General features: G+C 47.4%; 1 protein-coding gene across 2 annotated transcripts in view; it reads right to left on the bottom strand.

The window, feature by feature from the left end:
- The window catches only part of UPL7 (ubiquitin-protein ligase 7), an 85,346-nt gene that overhangs the window by 66,707 nt on the left and 3,608 nt on the right, over positions 1 to 15,031 (bottom strand). For both annotated transcript variants that reach the window (XR_015541499.1, XM_087378987.1), the window contains exons 6-7: positions 12,902 to 13,954; positions 12,424 to 12,758 (exon numbers count right to left, since the gene is read on the bottom strand). Coding sequence is in view for 1 of the 2 variants with exons in the window: in XM_087378987.1 (XP_087235113.1) it covers positions 12,424 to 12,758; positions 12,902 to 13,954 (1,388 nt within the window). In the remaining variant the exon portion in view is untranslated. The remainder of the gene's footprint in view (positions 1 to 12,423; positions 12,759 to 12,901; positions 13,955 to 15,031) is intronic.

The raw sequence follows: 15,031 nt of genomic DNA, 5'->3' as shown, positions 1-15,031 counted from the left end.
CTGCTCCTAGATTCTCTCAATCATCCTATGTGGCTTCTACCACCACCTAACAATGCTTATGAGCACCTAACTGTGCCTCTAGCACACACACATAGAAACCAAGGTGTGCCTGGGGCATACACCTTGAGATATCCCATCAAGGATCACCAGCTTCTATCGGAGGGGAAGCCACCTATCCCCATCACAGACCCAAGTGTTTGGCACACTTATGCATGCTCTCTTTATAATGTTCCGATGCAAGCACCACCCGATATGTCCACTATGCCCAGGCCCACCACTTGCCACTTGTTCACTGCATAGAATGTGCGGGCTGCACTCAGCTGGCTTCATAACCGAAGAGCACAAGACCATGAGGGGCTACGAACCGAGCATTTCGATCATGGATAGGAAATTTTGGCTCCGTTCCTAACGCAGATATTCAACTACGCCATGTCATGGCTTCCCACCCTCATGGAGTACCACCACCATTGTACCGATACACAAGGCAGGTGACCCCATGGATACTGGGAACTATCACACTCTCATGATTGGCCATAAGCTGGTCCAGATCTATGGATCGATACTGGAGAGGGAGATCAACAGCCATACAGAGGCACATGGGCAACGTGATCTAGAAAGCAGATTTCCGCAGACAGCACTCCACACTAGACCACATCTTCACCCTGAGGACTATCATTGAGAGAGGGAGATCAGCAGCCATACAGAGGCACATGGGCAACATGATCTAGGGAAGCAGATTTTCGGAGACAGCACTCCACACTAGACCACATCTTCACCCTAAGGACTATCATTGAGGAGGCGAGGTCGAGACGCCAGAAAGTCTACGCTTGTTTTGTAGACTTTCGGAAGGCCTTCGACACTGTCCCACGATCCTGCATGATCATGAGACTATAGGATATGCAGATTCCAGAGGTTCTGATCTAGGGAGTGGTGAGCCTATACGAGTCCATCAGAGGGAGAGTTTGTGTCCCAGGAGGCCTACCAGACTGGGTTGAGAGCACAATCGGGGTAAAGCAAGGATGCCCTCTCTCACCGACTCTCTTCGGGCTCTACATTGATGAGATTACATCTTTCATAGACCGGCTAGGAGGCGAGAGAGCACCACTAGTTAACTTGATGATACAAATTCTACTATACGCGGATGACATAGTCCTCCTGTCATCTTCGGCAGAGGGACTACAGAGACATCTAGATGCCCTAGAGGTGTTCTACAGAGAGAGAGAGAGACTTGATGGTTAACCTTGGGAAGACCAAGGTCATGATCTTCAACACCTCTTACACAGTGCTCACCGACATAGCAGAGTCAACCAATGGAAATTGTGCAGTCCTGCACATATTTGGGTGCAGTTTTCACAAGGCCAATTTTCACGATGACCCACGCAGCCAGAGCACGACTCACACGAGGGCACGGTGCTTTGGTCCGACTAGAGCGACGGAGCTTCTAGGCGTACTTCCACGATCCACCAACGAAGTGTTGGCTTTGCGACACTCTAATGAGGCCGACTGCCATGTATGTGGCACCTTTTTGGGGTGGTGATCTTTCAGCAACAGAATGGAGGAGATTTGAGCAGCTACAGGTGATTATGGGCTTTAGGATGATGTTCCTTTATGGATGGACCTTCACAGTCAAGACAGACCACCAAGCCTTAAAGTGATTGCAGACAATGCCCACCTCCCAGTGGAGCGATCAGCAATCCTGATGGAGTCAAATCTTTCAACAATTCGAGGACATGATTGAATATGTCCCTAGAAAACACAACCCAGTCACCTAAGCAAGAAAGCCTCCATTCAGACAATAGAAAGGCCATTGTACTAGAGATTCAAGGGAAATACCTTGACTCTATGAAAACACAGTATGCGGACTTAGCAGTGTTTGGCACACTTTGTGGCTATGGTTGAGAATGAGACAGGATTCAATGTGCACACACTTCGCACAGATCGAGGGGGAGAGTATATGTCTCATGAATTTGAGGCATTTTTTAAGGAAAAGGTATCACGCATCAACTTGCAGTACGGCTTACACCTCAACAGAATGGCAAAGCTGAGCGGAAGAATCGCACTGCCATGGAGATGGATAGATGCATGCTTACAAGTAAGTTGCCTCCTAGGTTTTGGCTTGGAAGGCCTCATGTGTGCCAACTATATTTTGAATCGAGCTCCCACAAAGGCTTTGAAGACAAATCACTCCCTATGAGGCATGGCATGAGAGAAAGCCTTCAGTGGACCATTTCAGAGTTTTTGGTTGTGTTGCATATGCCCACGTGCCTATGGAGTTTCGACACAAGTTGTTAGATAAGGCACTTAAATGCATTTTTATGGGATATAGTTCACAAAGCAAAGGCTATCGTCTCTACAATCCTCCTACACGTAAAGATTTTGTTAGTAGAGATGTTATATTTTCTGAACATTCAGCACATACATATGCTGAATTTCAGATCCAGCTTCTTCAAATGATGTGTTTGAGGGGATGCTTCCTATAGCATTTGGTTCCCCCGCTGAAAATCAGAATTTACAGCAACATCCTCCAGATCCACATGCCCCGATTCAGCCACCGGCTGATTTTGTACCACCTCAGGGGTGGATGAAGTTGTCATGCAAGAGATTCAAGAGATACACGCAGCCAAAACAGTCTGAATTGGTTGCTACAGACTCTCAGGGAGAGTCGGCTTGAGGCCACATTGCTTGGCAGGACTCGTAGTGCAGTAAGGAACGCATGGGGGGCTCTTTCAGTTGAGATAGCTTATGCAGGGACTCTTCTTGATGAAGAGGAGCTTGACTCTTTTGAAGCAGCAAAGGATAATGTGCATTGGATGCATGCCATGCATAATGAGTTGCAGTCCATAGAGAAAATTCAGACTTGGGATGTTGTGGATTTGCCACTAGGTAAGCATACCATTGGTACCAAGTGGGTTTTCAAGGTGAAAAGGAAGCCCAATGGGTCTATTGCCAAGTACAAGGCAAGGCTAGTTGCCAAAGGCTATGCACAGAAGAAGGACGTAGATTATGAGGAGACCTTTGCTCCTACATCTCGGATGACCACCATACGGTCAGTTATTGCAATGGCTGCAAATTTTGTGTGTAATGTCCATCAGTTGGACATAAAAATAGCTTTCCTTAATGGGGACTTGCAGGAAGAGATTTATGTCAAGCAACTTCCTGGAGTTGAACTTTCTGGCAATGCACTTCAGGTTTGCAAGCTTAACAAAGCTTTATATGGGCTGAAACAAGCCCCACGTGCATGGTATGCCAAGATAGATGCATTCCTGGCAAGTAAGGGATTACACAATAGTCCTATGAAAAGCACCCTCTACATCAAGAAGGATGGGGGGGATATTTTGGTCATCATTCTTTATGTAGATGACATGCCACTCATAGGGTCAAATGAGGATATAATTGCAGATTTCAAACCTGAGTTGAAAGTTGAATTTGACATGACAGATTTGGGCATGTTAAATTTTTATTTGGGGATCCAGTTTATACAAGATAAGCGTGGCATCGTTATGTCTGAATCCAAGTATGTGCAGAAACTCTTGGATAGGTTCAACATGCATGATTGTAAGCCTATTGCCACTCCCATGGAGCCGGGGCTGAAGCTTACTATGTATGATGCAAGTGAATCAGTGGATGTCACACTTTACAGCCAGGCTGTTGGATGCCTCATATACTTCTACAATACCAGGCCCAATATTTGATATGCAGTATCTCAGGTGAGCAGAGATATGCACAGCCCAAAGACAACACATTGGCAGGCTGTAAAACGCATCTTCAGATATTTGCATTAGTAAGATTGAGTGCCAGCACATGATAGGAACCCCAGAAGGGACCCCCAAGGGCAGCACGCAATGTGGAAGGAGGGCAAGTGGGGCACTCTGCATAGGCAGACCCCAAGGACTTCCTGAAATGGCCCAAAAGGGGCTAGTTTTATAGGCAAGGGTCGGCCAAAACCGACCAGCCAGTCAGTTTTGGTGGCCTAAGGTTGGCTGGTTCCCAGCCCTATATGAGGGGCCCTTGGCCCTCCTTTCCCCTCACTCAGCCTTCAGCCTTCCTCAGCTCATAGCCAGCCCTAAGGGCAGCCCCTGTACCCTCCAGATCTAGCCCTGAACAGCAGCAAACCTTAGCAGCTCAGTTCAGCCTGACCTTGGGAGGTATACGCAGCACTTCAGCCGGAATCTGGACCAGCGAACGGAGGGAGGTTTGGTGGTTGTTTCGCTAGCTATTTGCAGTTTTCTTTTACAGTTTACACAGCTCTCTTTTCAGCTCATTTCACTCAGCTTTCATATAGATCTCTTTAGCTCCATATCCCAGATTTCCGTCTTCCCGTCATCTCTCTCACTCACGCAGCTCTGCTGCATGGACAGTACAAGCCTCTTTAGTAGCCTTGCACAGTGTCTACATCTACTGTGTGGGTAGCGTTGGTCTTGGTTGAGATTAGGTTGCTTCTCAAGCAGTCCTCGGTCAGCTCTCAGTGTCGAAGGGCCATCCTCAGAGTTGCATCCCTGCTCTCTGAAGGAGTGTCATTTGTATGTTTTGCAGTTCTCCAGCTATAAAGCAAATTCTTCACTATTTGGGGAAGGGGGCCCTAAGTCGGTACAGAGACCCAATCTGGTGCCATCTACATTCTCTCTCTAGCCCTAATCCCTGTCTTCCTCTCTGTGGTGCATACGCATATGCCTCGCACAAAGGTTTTAAGTAGGTCTCGCTGCGATTACACGATATACTTGGCCACATTGGAAACCCACATTCCTAACTAGAGAAGGTAGGTTGCAACTCTATTGTAAATCCAAAACTCTCAAAGGCACAAAGCTATGGGTAGCTGAGAAGCTCACCTCCCAGCAATTGAAACAAACGGCCATGGAGTTAGCAAAGGTAAAGGAAACTAGAAAGGAGGGTAAGTGGGCCATCTACCATGAAGGCAAGGCTCTCGTAAGGGAGTTCACATCGGAACCTAAAGACTCTCAGTCTATAGCTAATATGACTAGGTTTTGGGATGAAATGCCTGCTTTAGTAGCTCCACTCATCAATTTTTTCTACTATATCCGGGTTTTTTCAGTCTGAAAGACCTTTTGGTCTCTTGTAGACTGTAATAAATTCTCTCTCTCTCTCTCTCTCTCTCTCTCTCTCTCTCTCTCTCTCTCTCATACTCTCATTCATACTCGCCTCTTCCTCAGTCCACCTCCCACCTCTCTCTATTTCCTCTTTGAAGGTCCACTACATTCTCTCCCTCTAATTCTCTCACTCGTACAGCTCCATAACCCCTCTATACAGCTCTCCGTTACCCCTCCGTACAGCCCACCGTACAGCTCTCCGTACAGCCAGTTGTAACCCCTCCGTACAGCTCCGTAACCCCTCCATAAAGCCGCAACCCTTCCGTAAAGCTCGTCGTGCACTCTCCGTACAGTTCCAAACCCCCCGTACAACTCGTTGTACAACCCCATATAGTTCTCTGTACCCTTTCCATACATCCCGTACCAATCCATCGTACCACCCATACTTTCTCGCAGCAAGCTCCTAGGGTCTCTAACCCCAAGTTGGGCTAAACCCCCAGCCCAACTCGGGGGTTAGGTTCAACTAGGGAGTTCTAAAGAAATAGCCAATATGGAATGGCCTACCCTCTCCTCCAAATCCCCCTCAACTATCAAGACTCGGTACTCTACAGTTGCAGCCATGACACCCTCTCCGTATGCACACAATTACTAGCAAGAAGGGTCCAAACGACCTATCATTGGACAACATGAACATATTTATTATTTGTAACAAGCAGTCAGAGAGTTAAGGCTTGAGTTGGCAGAAGTAAAAGCTCGACTTCAAGTTCTAGAGGGACCTAGCAAGCAAGCAGTAATTACTGAGGTTGTGAACTCCTGTAAGATTTCTCCTCCTACTCCTCAACCAATCCCTACAATCAAAGATATGGTCCATACTGAAGTACAATCAATCAAGAAAGAAGTGATAGAGGAGTTTGACACAGGCAAACAAGACTGATATCCAAGAAGAGATCAAAGAACACGAAGCCAAACGTGATAATGCATTGAAGATTAGAGTGGGGAGGCTCCCTAAGGGATGGTTCAAAGATGATGACTCTTTCAATGAGACTTTAGCACATGTCAAAGCAGCCATGCCTAATATTGAATGGAAGGTTGATGATGATAATGATGATGATGATGATGATGATGATGATGACAAGGCAACTAATATTCGGCACTCCAAAGGACATGCTATTCTTACACTTAAGTCGCGAGATTTACGGATCAAGCTTCTTCGACAATCTTACAAGTTGAAAGGGATCAAGATATGCTGACGAACTTACACAAGCTCAATTGAAGAACAAGGCAATGGAATTAGCTAAAGTCAGCGCTGCTAGGAAGGATGGAAAATGGGCAGTTTATCGTGAAGGCATTGCACTAATCAAAGAGTTTAAATTCAAACCAAAAGACTCTCAGTCTTAAACTGATGTATGGCTGATTACTTTTTCAGACTATGATGTAGGTATTCTAAATAATTGGGGTTGCTTTTGCACTCCCTGGGAGCTGCCATGTGCCCTCCCTAAAGCAAATGTACTAGATGGTTTTTTGCTGTCCCATAGACCTGTTGGTCTCCCGTGGACATTAATAGACTTTCTTTCTTTCTTTCTTTCTTTCTTTCATTCTCTCCACAACAAGAGAGATGACTCGACAAGTACAAATATGAGATATATTTTCATGCCACCAAAGAGCCGCCATGGCACCCAGTTTTGTATTGTGACTATTGGTTTTGAGGATTGATCTTTTGAGCTTCTGAGTATAGCACTCAGCAAGGGCCCTAGCAAGCCCTTGGCCTCAGGCCGCCGTTGCTTGTATGAATTACTCTTCTGATTGTACTTTGTCTCATAGGCATGCAAGGCCCCCCGAAGACGTGAATATATCTTTCTTTCTACACATACATACATACATACATACATACATACATACATATATATATATATATATATATATATATATATATATATATATATATAGAAAGAAAGAAAGAAAGAAAGTGTATTATTGTCCACTAAAGGCCAAAATGGGCCCATGGGACATCAAGAACTCTGCATACAAGATAGCACAAAATCAACGTGCCACAAAGAAGAGGCATCGTCGAATATCATCTAAGTGCTACGCAATACAATGCAAGTGAAAGTACATAATGTCAAATCTGAGCCTAAATACAAAGTAAACTAGATGCAAGGAAACCGCCCCTAGGTGCAAAATGGGGGGATGAGTACAATATGCCAATGCAAAGATACAAGTCCAGGTGTCACGGAGTCTGAGAACCAAAATAATACTGGAAATCCTGTCCATCGACTCTGCCTCCTGCTATGAGAGTACAAATCTGAGCAAAGGTGAGGTGAGCGGCTGGTGGGGCGAGATCTCCATGAGTAAGTCTCCTCCGAAAAGCTGCCATCATCCTGGATCGTCTGGAGATGAAGCGACGAGTACGTCCCCTATGTAACAAGATCCTGCGGCGTCTACAAACCATCTCATATGTATATCCACAGGGTGGAGGCATGAAAACTGCCCCCAAATAAGTGTACTCTCTAACAAGCTCAATGGGCTGTCCGTCATATGTGAAGCAAAACTCATCCGTGCTGTAAATACGATCAGAGGTGTTGAAAACCATAACCTTGGTCTTGCCAAGGTTTACGGTCAACCCCCTGTCCTGGCAAAACCTGTGGAGTGCCTCAATATGTGCCTGGAGGCCCTGAGCAGTAGAGGAAATGAGAACCACATCGTCCGCATACAGGAGGATAGGAATGGAGGATCCTGAGAGAGTAGAGCCCACACCGCCTGTCATCTGTATAAACATCTCTAGCTCATCAATATATAATCCAAAGAGAGTAGGAGAGAGCGGGCAACTCTGCTTCACCCCAATCGTGCTGCATACCTCCTCTGAGAGCCCCTCACGTGTCCGAACCCGACCAGTGACCCTCTCATACAAAGCCATGACAGCCCACTGTATCTCTCCACTGAAGCCCATCTGGCGAATCCTCTGAAACAATCTGAATCGCGGAACTGTGTCAAATGCCTTCCTGAAGTCCACGAAGCAACAATAAAGCCGTTGCCTTCGTGACTTCGCCTCCTCTACCAGTGCCCTGAGTGTGAGGATGTGGTCAAGTGTCGAATGATCCCTGCGAAATCCAGCCTGCCCTCTGGCTCTGAGTCCTGTCATCTCGGCATGGTCATTTATACAGCTTTCCAAAACTGATGCATAGATCTTGGCCATAACGTGGCCAATCATGATGGTCCTGTGATTTGACGGCTCCATAGGGTCCCTCGACTTGTGGATAGGTACTATGGTATTGCCTAACCAAGACTGTGGTAGGCCTGTACAAACAGACTCATTGAAGAGACGAGAAAGAACAAAATCTAAGGCATCAATCCCATGGATTACATACTCCGCTTGCAATCCATCATGATCCTTAGCTCTCCCATTCTTCAATCGGTGGACTGCTGCACGGACACTCTCTGGTGTGAAGAGACTAGATGAAGCTGGCCTAGGGGAATGGGATAAATCGATGGCTGGCTGATCTGGAACATCGTATAGAGCTGAAGTGTATGCATACCAGACACGTGGATCTGTGAGGGGGCTCTGAGACTTCGAGCGGAGGAATTTTCTCCAGAATTCCTTGGAGTCACAGCTGAAAAGCAAGCTTCTCAGCTCCTCCTCATTCCGGGCTAGAAATTGGCGTTTCTTGCGCCTAACCAACCACTTGTAGTCTCTCTTGGTTTCGGCAAGGAGGGGAGACTTCTCCTTGGTCTCAAGGTGAAGTTTCCTGCGGAGTTCCTTACACTCCTCGTCATACCAACCGTTGTAAGGAACAAGACCAACCGGTGGGGGACTAGACGAATGACACTTGGCAGGGAACGACATGTGAGCGGCAGAAACGAGTGAAGTATGTACAAGTTCCCACCGGTCCTGCGTGGATGGTAGAGCATCTAATAGATGAGGACGGAGTAGGCGGCTGAGGTTCTGGCTATATACATCATCGAACTGGTGGTCGAAATGAACCTCGTAATAGGGTTGGCGGTCATGATAACGAGGGGGGGGTGGGTCATGGGAGACATTAGTCAAAGTAAAGTGGATGAGTGCATGGTCGGCAGAGGGCATGAAGGGGCTAACAGTAAGGCTATGGATGGAAGGGACTAGAGTCGGGGGACCTATGATGTAGTCGATCACGCTAGTACCACGCCCAGAAGCAGAAGAGAATGTAGGCATGGAAGACTGTGGCCACCTGGACAAGCCTTTATAAATGACCATACTGTGCGAGGTGAGGAGCTCCAGTAACTGACGTCCCTGATCTGTGGGCTGTACTGTGCAGTCTGATGAAGTCCGACAGAGGCTATCATCATGAAATGCTGGGAGTATGACCGGATCCTCCATGAAGTCATAAGTGAGAGCCTGTCTGTCTGAGGTCCTCGCGTTGAAGTCTCCTAAAAGGATGACTTCTCCGCGATGTGAAAAATCTGCAATGTCTGCTGATAGATCCTCAAATATGGACTGGCCTGCTCCAGTGGAAGAATAGATCGACTGCGCCGGGGGGAAGTAGCAAACTGCAATAAAAAGATCTCGTTGAGGGGCTCTGCGGCAAATGCGTACCCACAAGAATCGGGCATGTGAATCCGCTCTCTCCACTGTGATGATCCGATCGAGATGCTCTCTGTACAAAATGGCCACTCCTCCAGATCCTCTCACTCCAAATGTTCGAGTGTGCTGCCTGAGGGCAGATCTCCATGTATACCCTGTCACTCGTGGCAAAGGTCTCTCTGGACTCTCGTGTGTCTCCGTGAAAAAGATGATATCTCTCCCAAAGAATGCCCCCCGTAGATTGCCTGGCTGTGCTGTAAAAGAACCATTGCAGTTCCATACAGCGATGCGTAGACTATCTGACGGGTGGTGTGTCCCATGGGCCCTGTCCCATCAAGCGGTCATAGCAGGAGGTGGAGATGGGGCTATATCTGCTGGTCTGTCATCTCTAAGCACTGTGGGAGCACGCCTCAAAGTGCCTGTGATGAGTCTGCCATCCCTGATCACTGTCCACTTGCCCTGAGCTCGGGCTGCATCTCTCTGAGGCATGAACGCCTTGCGCTCCTCAACCTGTATCTGAGTCAGATCCTCGTCCATGGAAATCTGTGGGTGGTCTCTGAGTGTCCCTCTCCTCCTGAGGGCAGCTAGACGTGCCTGGGCATCTCTGAATCTGATAATGAGGGGCTGCTCTCTAGTTCGATCCCTCCCGACTCTATATGATCCTACTATGCCATGATCCTGTACTCCCAGTGTCTGAGAGACAAAGGTCACAGCCTGTGTCATCGTGGACTCTGTCGCCGAGGGCAAGATACCACGAATGTGAATGTTGAGGGCCTTTGTGGCCCTCTGCTGTGACTCGGCCAATGTAGCTGATACAGTCGATCTCTGAGGCTGTGATGGCTGACGGCGGACGACATCCACCCACTCTGTGGCTCTCTGGACCTCTGTCTGAAGGGAGGTCAAACGCTCCTCAACCGCTGCTACTGCTGTAGTGGGAGATGTGTCTATGTGCTGAACGCGAGTCTCGATCTGCTGCACTCGCTCTGTGTGTCCATGAATCTCTCCAGCAAGAGTCCTATGAGTCGCCTGTAAGACCTGAAGATCTGTCCTAATAGACAAGATCTCTCGATCCTGCTGTGTCACTCGATCAACAAGAGATGCAACCTGAGCTGTAAGTAGAGCAATGGTCTCGTCCTTCCTGTGAAGCATCTGAAGGACAGCTCGGAGGTGGGTCTCAAAGTGCTGAAGCTTTGGTAGGATGTGGCGGCAAGGACAAACAGCACAAGGCATGGAAGGAGAAAGAAAGGGAGAAAGGGGGGAAACCGGTAAGGTGGGTAGCGGGGATGAAGGAGAAGGCTGGAAAGGGGGAGAGAAAGCGGGTACCGGGGATGGAGAGGAGGGGATGGGTAAAGTCTGTAGAGAGGATGAGGAGGAGGGAGCCTCTGGCAAAGTAGGTAAAATAGGCAACAAAGGGGGGGGAAGAGGTGACAGAGGGCTGTGAGAGGGGGAGCAAAAAGGGTGGAGAAGGGGTAGGAGAAGAAGAAACCTGAGAGGGGAGGGGTGAAAAAAACTGCGGGTACAAAGTAGCTATGGGCGGAAGATGAGATAATGGAGCTGAAACCGGTGTACCTGCGACTGGGAGTGCGGCAAGTGCGGGCACTGCGCTGGGCGGAAGATGAGATAGTGGAGCTGAAACCGGTGTACCTGCAACTGGGAGTGCGGCAAGTGCAGGCACTGCGCTGTCCTTTGAAGAAGATGCAAGTCCTCTTCTACTATAGTGCAGCATATCGGTCGTGGCGGCCATTGATGTTGCTGTTGTTGCTGCTTCTGTAACATGCTCGACGGTGTCGGCCATGCTTAATTTACGGGAAACTGGCAACATTGAAAAGCGGGAGATGGCGAGCGCTGCCAATGTGCGATGAGAGAGAGAGAGAGAGAGAGAGAGAGAGAGAGAGAGAGACAGGCAGACAAAGAGAAGAGAGATTTAAAATTAAAAAAGAAAAGTTGGGGTTATAAATTTATAATTTATTTTATTTAAAAAAAAGGGGGTTGGGGCTGCGTTTTTTTTTTTTTTTTTTTTTTAAAGGGGGGGGGGGTCGGGGCTGCAAGTGCGAGGGGGGGCGGGGGGGTGAGAGGAGGGGCGCGAGGGGGTGGGCGGCGGGGTTGACCGAGGGGGTGAGCGGGAGGGTTGAGGGAGGGGGGTGAGCGGGGAGGCTGCGGGGGCTGAGTGGAGGGGTGAAGGGGGGGGGTTCCAAGGGGTGAGCGGGGGGGCAGCGGAGGGGTGAGAGGAGGGGTGCAAGGGGTGAGCGAGTGGTGAGCGGGGGCTGCGAGTGCGAGGGGGTGAGCGGAGGGGTGAGCGGGGGGGCTGAGCGGAGGGGTGAGCGGGTGAGAAGGGGGGGGGGGGGGGGGCTGAGGCGGAGAGGCTGAGCGGGTGAGGGAGGGGCTGAGCGGGGGCAGTTACGTAGCCCCAAATTCACCAAATTCCAACGGCAGATGATTGCAGCAAACCTCGAGGCTCGTAGACAATTGCCAGCTCGATTGCACGCTTGCAGAGACGATTGCAGCAGACCTCGAGGCAAGAGACGATGGATCTATGAGAGAGAGAGAGAGAGAGAGAGAGAGAGAGAGAGAAAGCAAGGGGCTTCCAAGTGAGTAGGTGAGAAAGAAATAAAGATATATTAACATCCTCGGAGGCCTCGTGGGCCTATGGGACAAAGTACATCAAGAGAAAATAACTCCAACAAGCCTCAATGGGCTGAAGCAATAGGCTTATGCTATGTTAAATTTATGCACTGCCAGAAATGTCAGGACCAGAAAGTGCCCCCAGCCAGAAAAGAGAAACACACACACACACACATAGATTTCCAAAGGTTAGAAGCATGCCTTTCTTCAAAAGGAAAGACATGAGGAATCATTGCCAGCACATATCCTATGGCTGGTGCCTGTGAAAACTCCCCCACCTTGGATGAAGCAGCAGCCACCTCATAAGCTCTTGCTGCCGCTGCAATGGGAGGACGATTGGCCGCTGCAGGAGCAAGCCACAAGCTTGGCTGGCAAAAGCTACGCCTACAATCTCTTCCATAAAGAGAGTGTAAACATTTTGTAGATTCCTCCATCAAATATATAGACTGCTGTTTTGAAGTAGAAAAAAACCCATTATACACCATAGTGTTAAGAGAAGCTGCAATGATTCTTTGCTGTTCCAGTGTGAATGGCACCTGTTTACCATCAAAAGATTCATGGAACTTCAGCACAGGAATGCTAAAGAAAAAATATTAGCAACACAAAAGTAAGGGCAAGGTCCCATTAAAATTTTGAAAGGCAAAATTATGCCGCATGAATAAACAAAACCACATTTGACCTGCCGCTCATAGAATTCTTCATCATCAAGTATCATAAGCAGATGCCCATATGTAGCACAGAAAAGTAAAAGAGCAGGTAAGGCTTCCTTGGGTATGCCTCCTGGCCCTCTTTTCAGCATTTCGATGTCCCAAGTCTTGCTCGCCAAGTCTTGTCCACAAACTTTTCTTTCCAAAAGCACCCTCTCCGCATCAATTGCATCAGCACTAGATGCCTTTCCTTTGATCCTTGACAGTGTGGAAGCCCACCTGGAACTCAGATTTCCACCAAATTTGTCATCCTTTTGATGAGTGCCAGCTTTGTTTAGATGTGTGTTGGAATCTGTTACCATAGTTCCAGTTATTACATCATTTCCACCAGATAATTGTGTTAGTTGAAGTGTCTCATCAAGCCACTCCCACAGTCGAGTCAGAAAACCTGGTGTGAATGCCAACAAATTCAATAGAGGGCAAGGGCCCCCAACGTCATTTAATACTGAGAAAATAATTAGAAGACTGGCATAGAATCTTGCAACATTTGGAAGCTTCAAACCAGTGGAAATAGAATCCTCTGTAACTAATCCCAAATCAGCATTATCTTTGCATGCGTCTAATGTTGTGCATTTTCTTGGAATTCGGTCCAGCAGCTGCTTCAAATGCCATTGTTGTAACAGTGGTTCGAACTGTCCTATCAATTGCCTTCTCACAATCAAAGACTCATTAGGACTGTGAGCTATACAAGACCCATTACTGTGCAAAGCATACTCATCAATGTTGTCCTTTTCATCTGATCTCAGTCTCATCCGCGAACCTTCAACCCATGGCATTATCTGCTCTAACAAAGCGCAAACTGCCCTTACATATCCCTCACTTGCCAACCCTTTCACAAGCTCACCAGGCAATTCTGATCCCTCATTCGATTTCTTACAGGGGCCTGAGGCCAGAGTCACAATGTTAGCCAAAGCCCATGCTGATGATGGAATGTCTCCACAATGTATGCCAACATATGTTTGTTGGCCTGTGCTTCTGAAATGTGAGATGCATGTTTCAGCTCCATGCAGATTGATCATTGAATTCTGCAATACCCTGCGAATAGATTAAGTCCTGCTCTTGAGCAAGTGCCATCCAAATGACAAAAATTTTATAATTTTGCATTATTCCCTAAATTTGGAACTTGTTCAATTATCATACTAAGGAGCACACCACCAAATTATAACATGTGAATCTGCAATGATTTTCTATTTGGACACACACTCACAAAGACATTGCATCCCCGTCTATAATTCAGTACTCTTTTTTCCCAAAAAAAGTAATATATTCATTCAAAAGTAGAGAGTACAAAAGGACAACTCAGAAAACCGTTACAGTAGAGGTGGGAATAGAAATATATATATTCCTAGTCTCTCGATGCTTACACAGGAAGTGGAAAACAAGTCTCCAATCCTCACCAGAAGCTATCACCTCTCTCTTCACCCAGAAGCCACTGAAGTCATTCCCAGTGACCACAAGAGGCATACATTTATGAAGAGGACACTACTACTTGTATCATTGTTATGTACCCTCTCATTAAGGGGCACATCCTTCACAACGGGTACACACCTCTTCATGCACATACCTTTTGAAGCACACCTTTTTTCATGTGTGGCTCTTCACTCTCTATATAAAGGAGGCCTCGTTGTATGGATGACACACTCCAGACATTTCAGGCAACATAATTTCTTGTTCTCTGCTATCTTATAGTCTCCTTTCTGCTCCTTAGCACACTAATCATATTAGAATACTGGGATTTCTTACACACTGTTCCTTTTTCAAACTTTGTGCAACCCTAAGCTGCCAGTAGAGGCTGATCATTGTTTAATAAAAGGAATTATCCTGTTTTAGAATGATTGTTCAAGGAGCCTGAAACATTGCAAAAAGTCTCTATGCAGTCTATAGTAATAGAATATCCTGGACAGTGCTCCTTGGAATTAATTTGTGTCATGATTAGGGAAAAACCACACTCCTCTTGCCCGCCCCGCATGGGAGATTCTTGAGACCATGTATCAGGCAAAGAATAAGGCAAGAGTTGATTTCTCAAGAAGGAGCTTGAGAATTCGGAGATGCATGAACATGATAGCATGGCTGATTGTCTTACAAAGATCCAGGATCTTAGG

The sequence above is a fragment of the Dipteris shenzhenensis genome, chromosome 9 (assembly GCF_047967505.1).
Source record: "Dipteris shenzhenensis isolate YYH24624 ecotype China chromosome 9, Dip_SZ_1.0, whole genome shotgun sequence".
Lineage (NCBI taxonomy): Eukaryota > Viridiplantae > Streptophyta > Polypodiopsida > Gleicheniales > Dipteridaceae > Dipteris > Dipteris shenzhenensis.
This window is presented reverse-complemented; position numbering and strand designations above follow the sequence as displayed.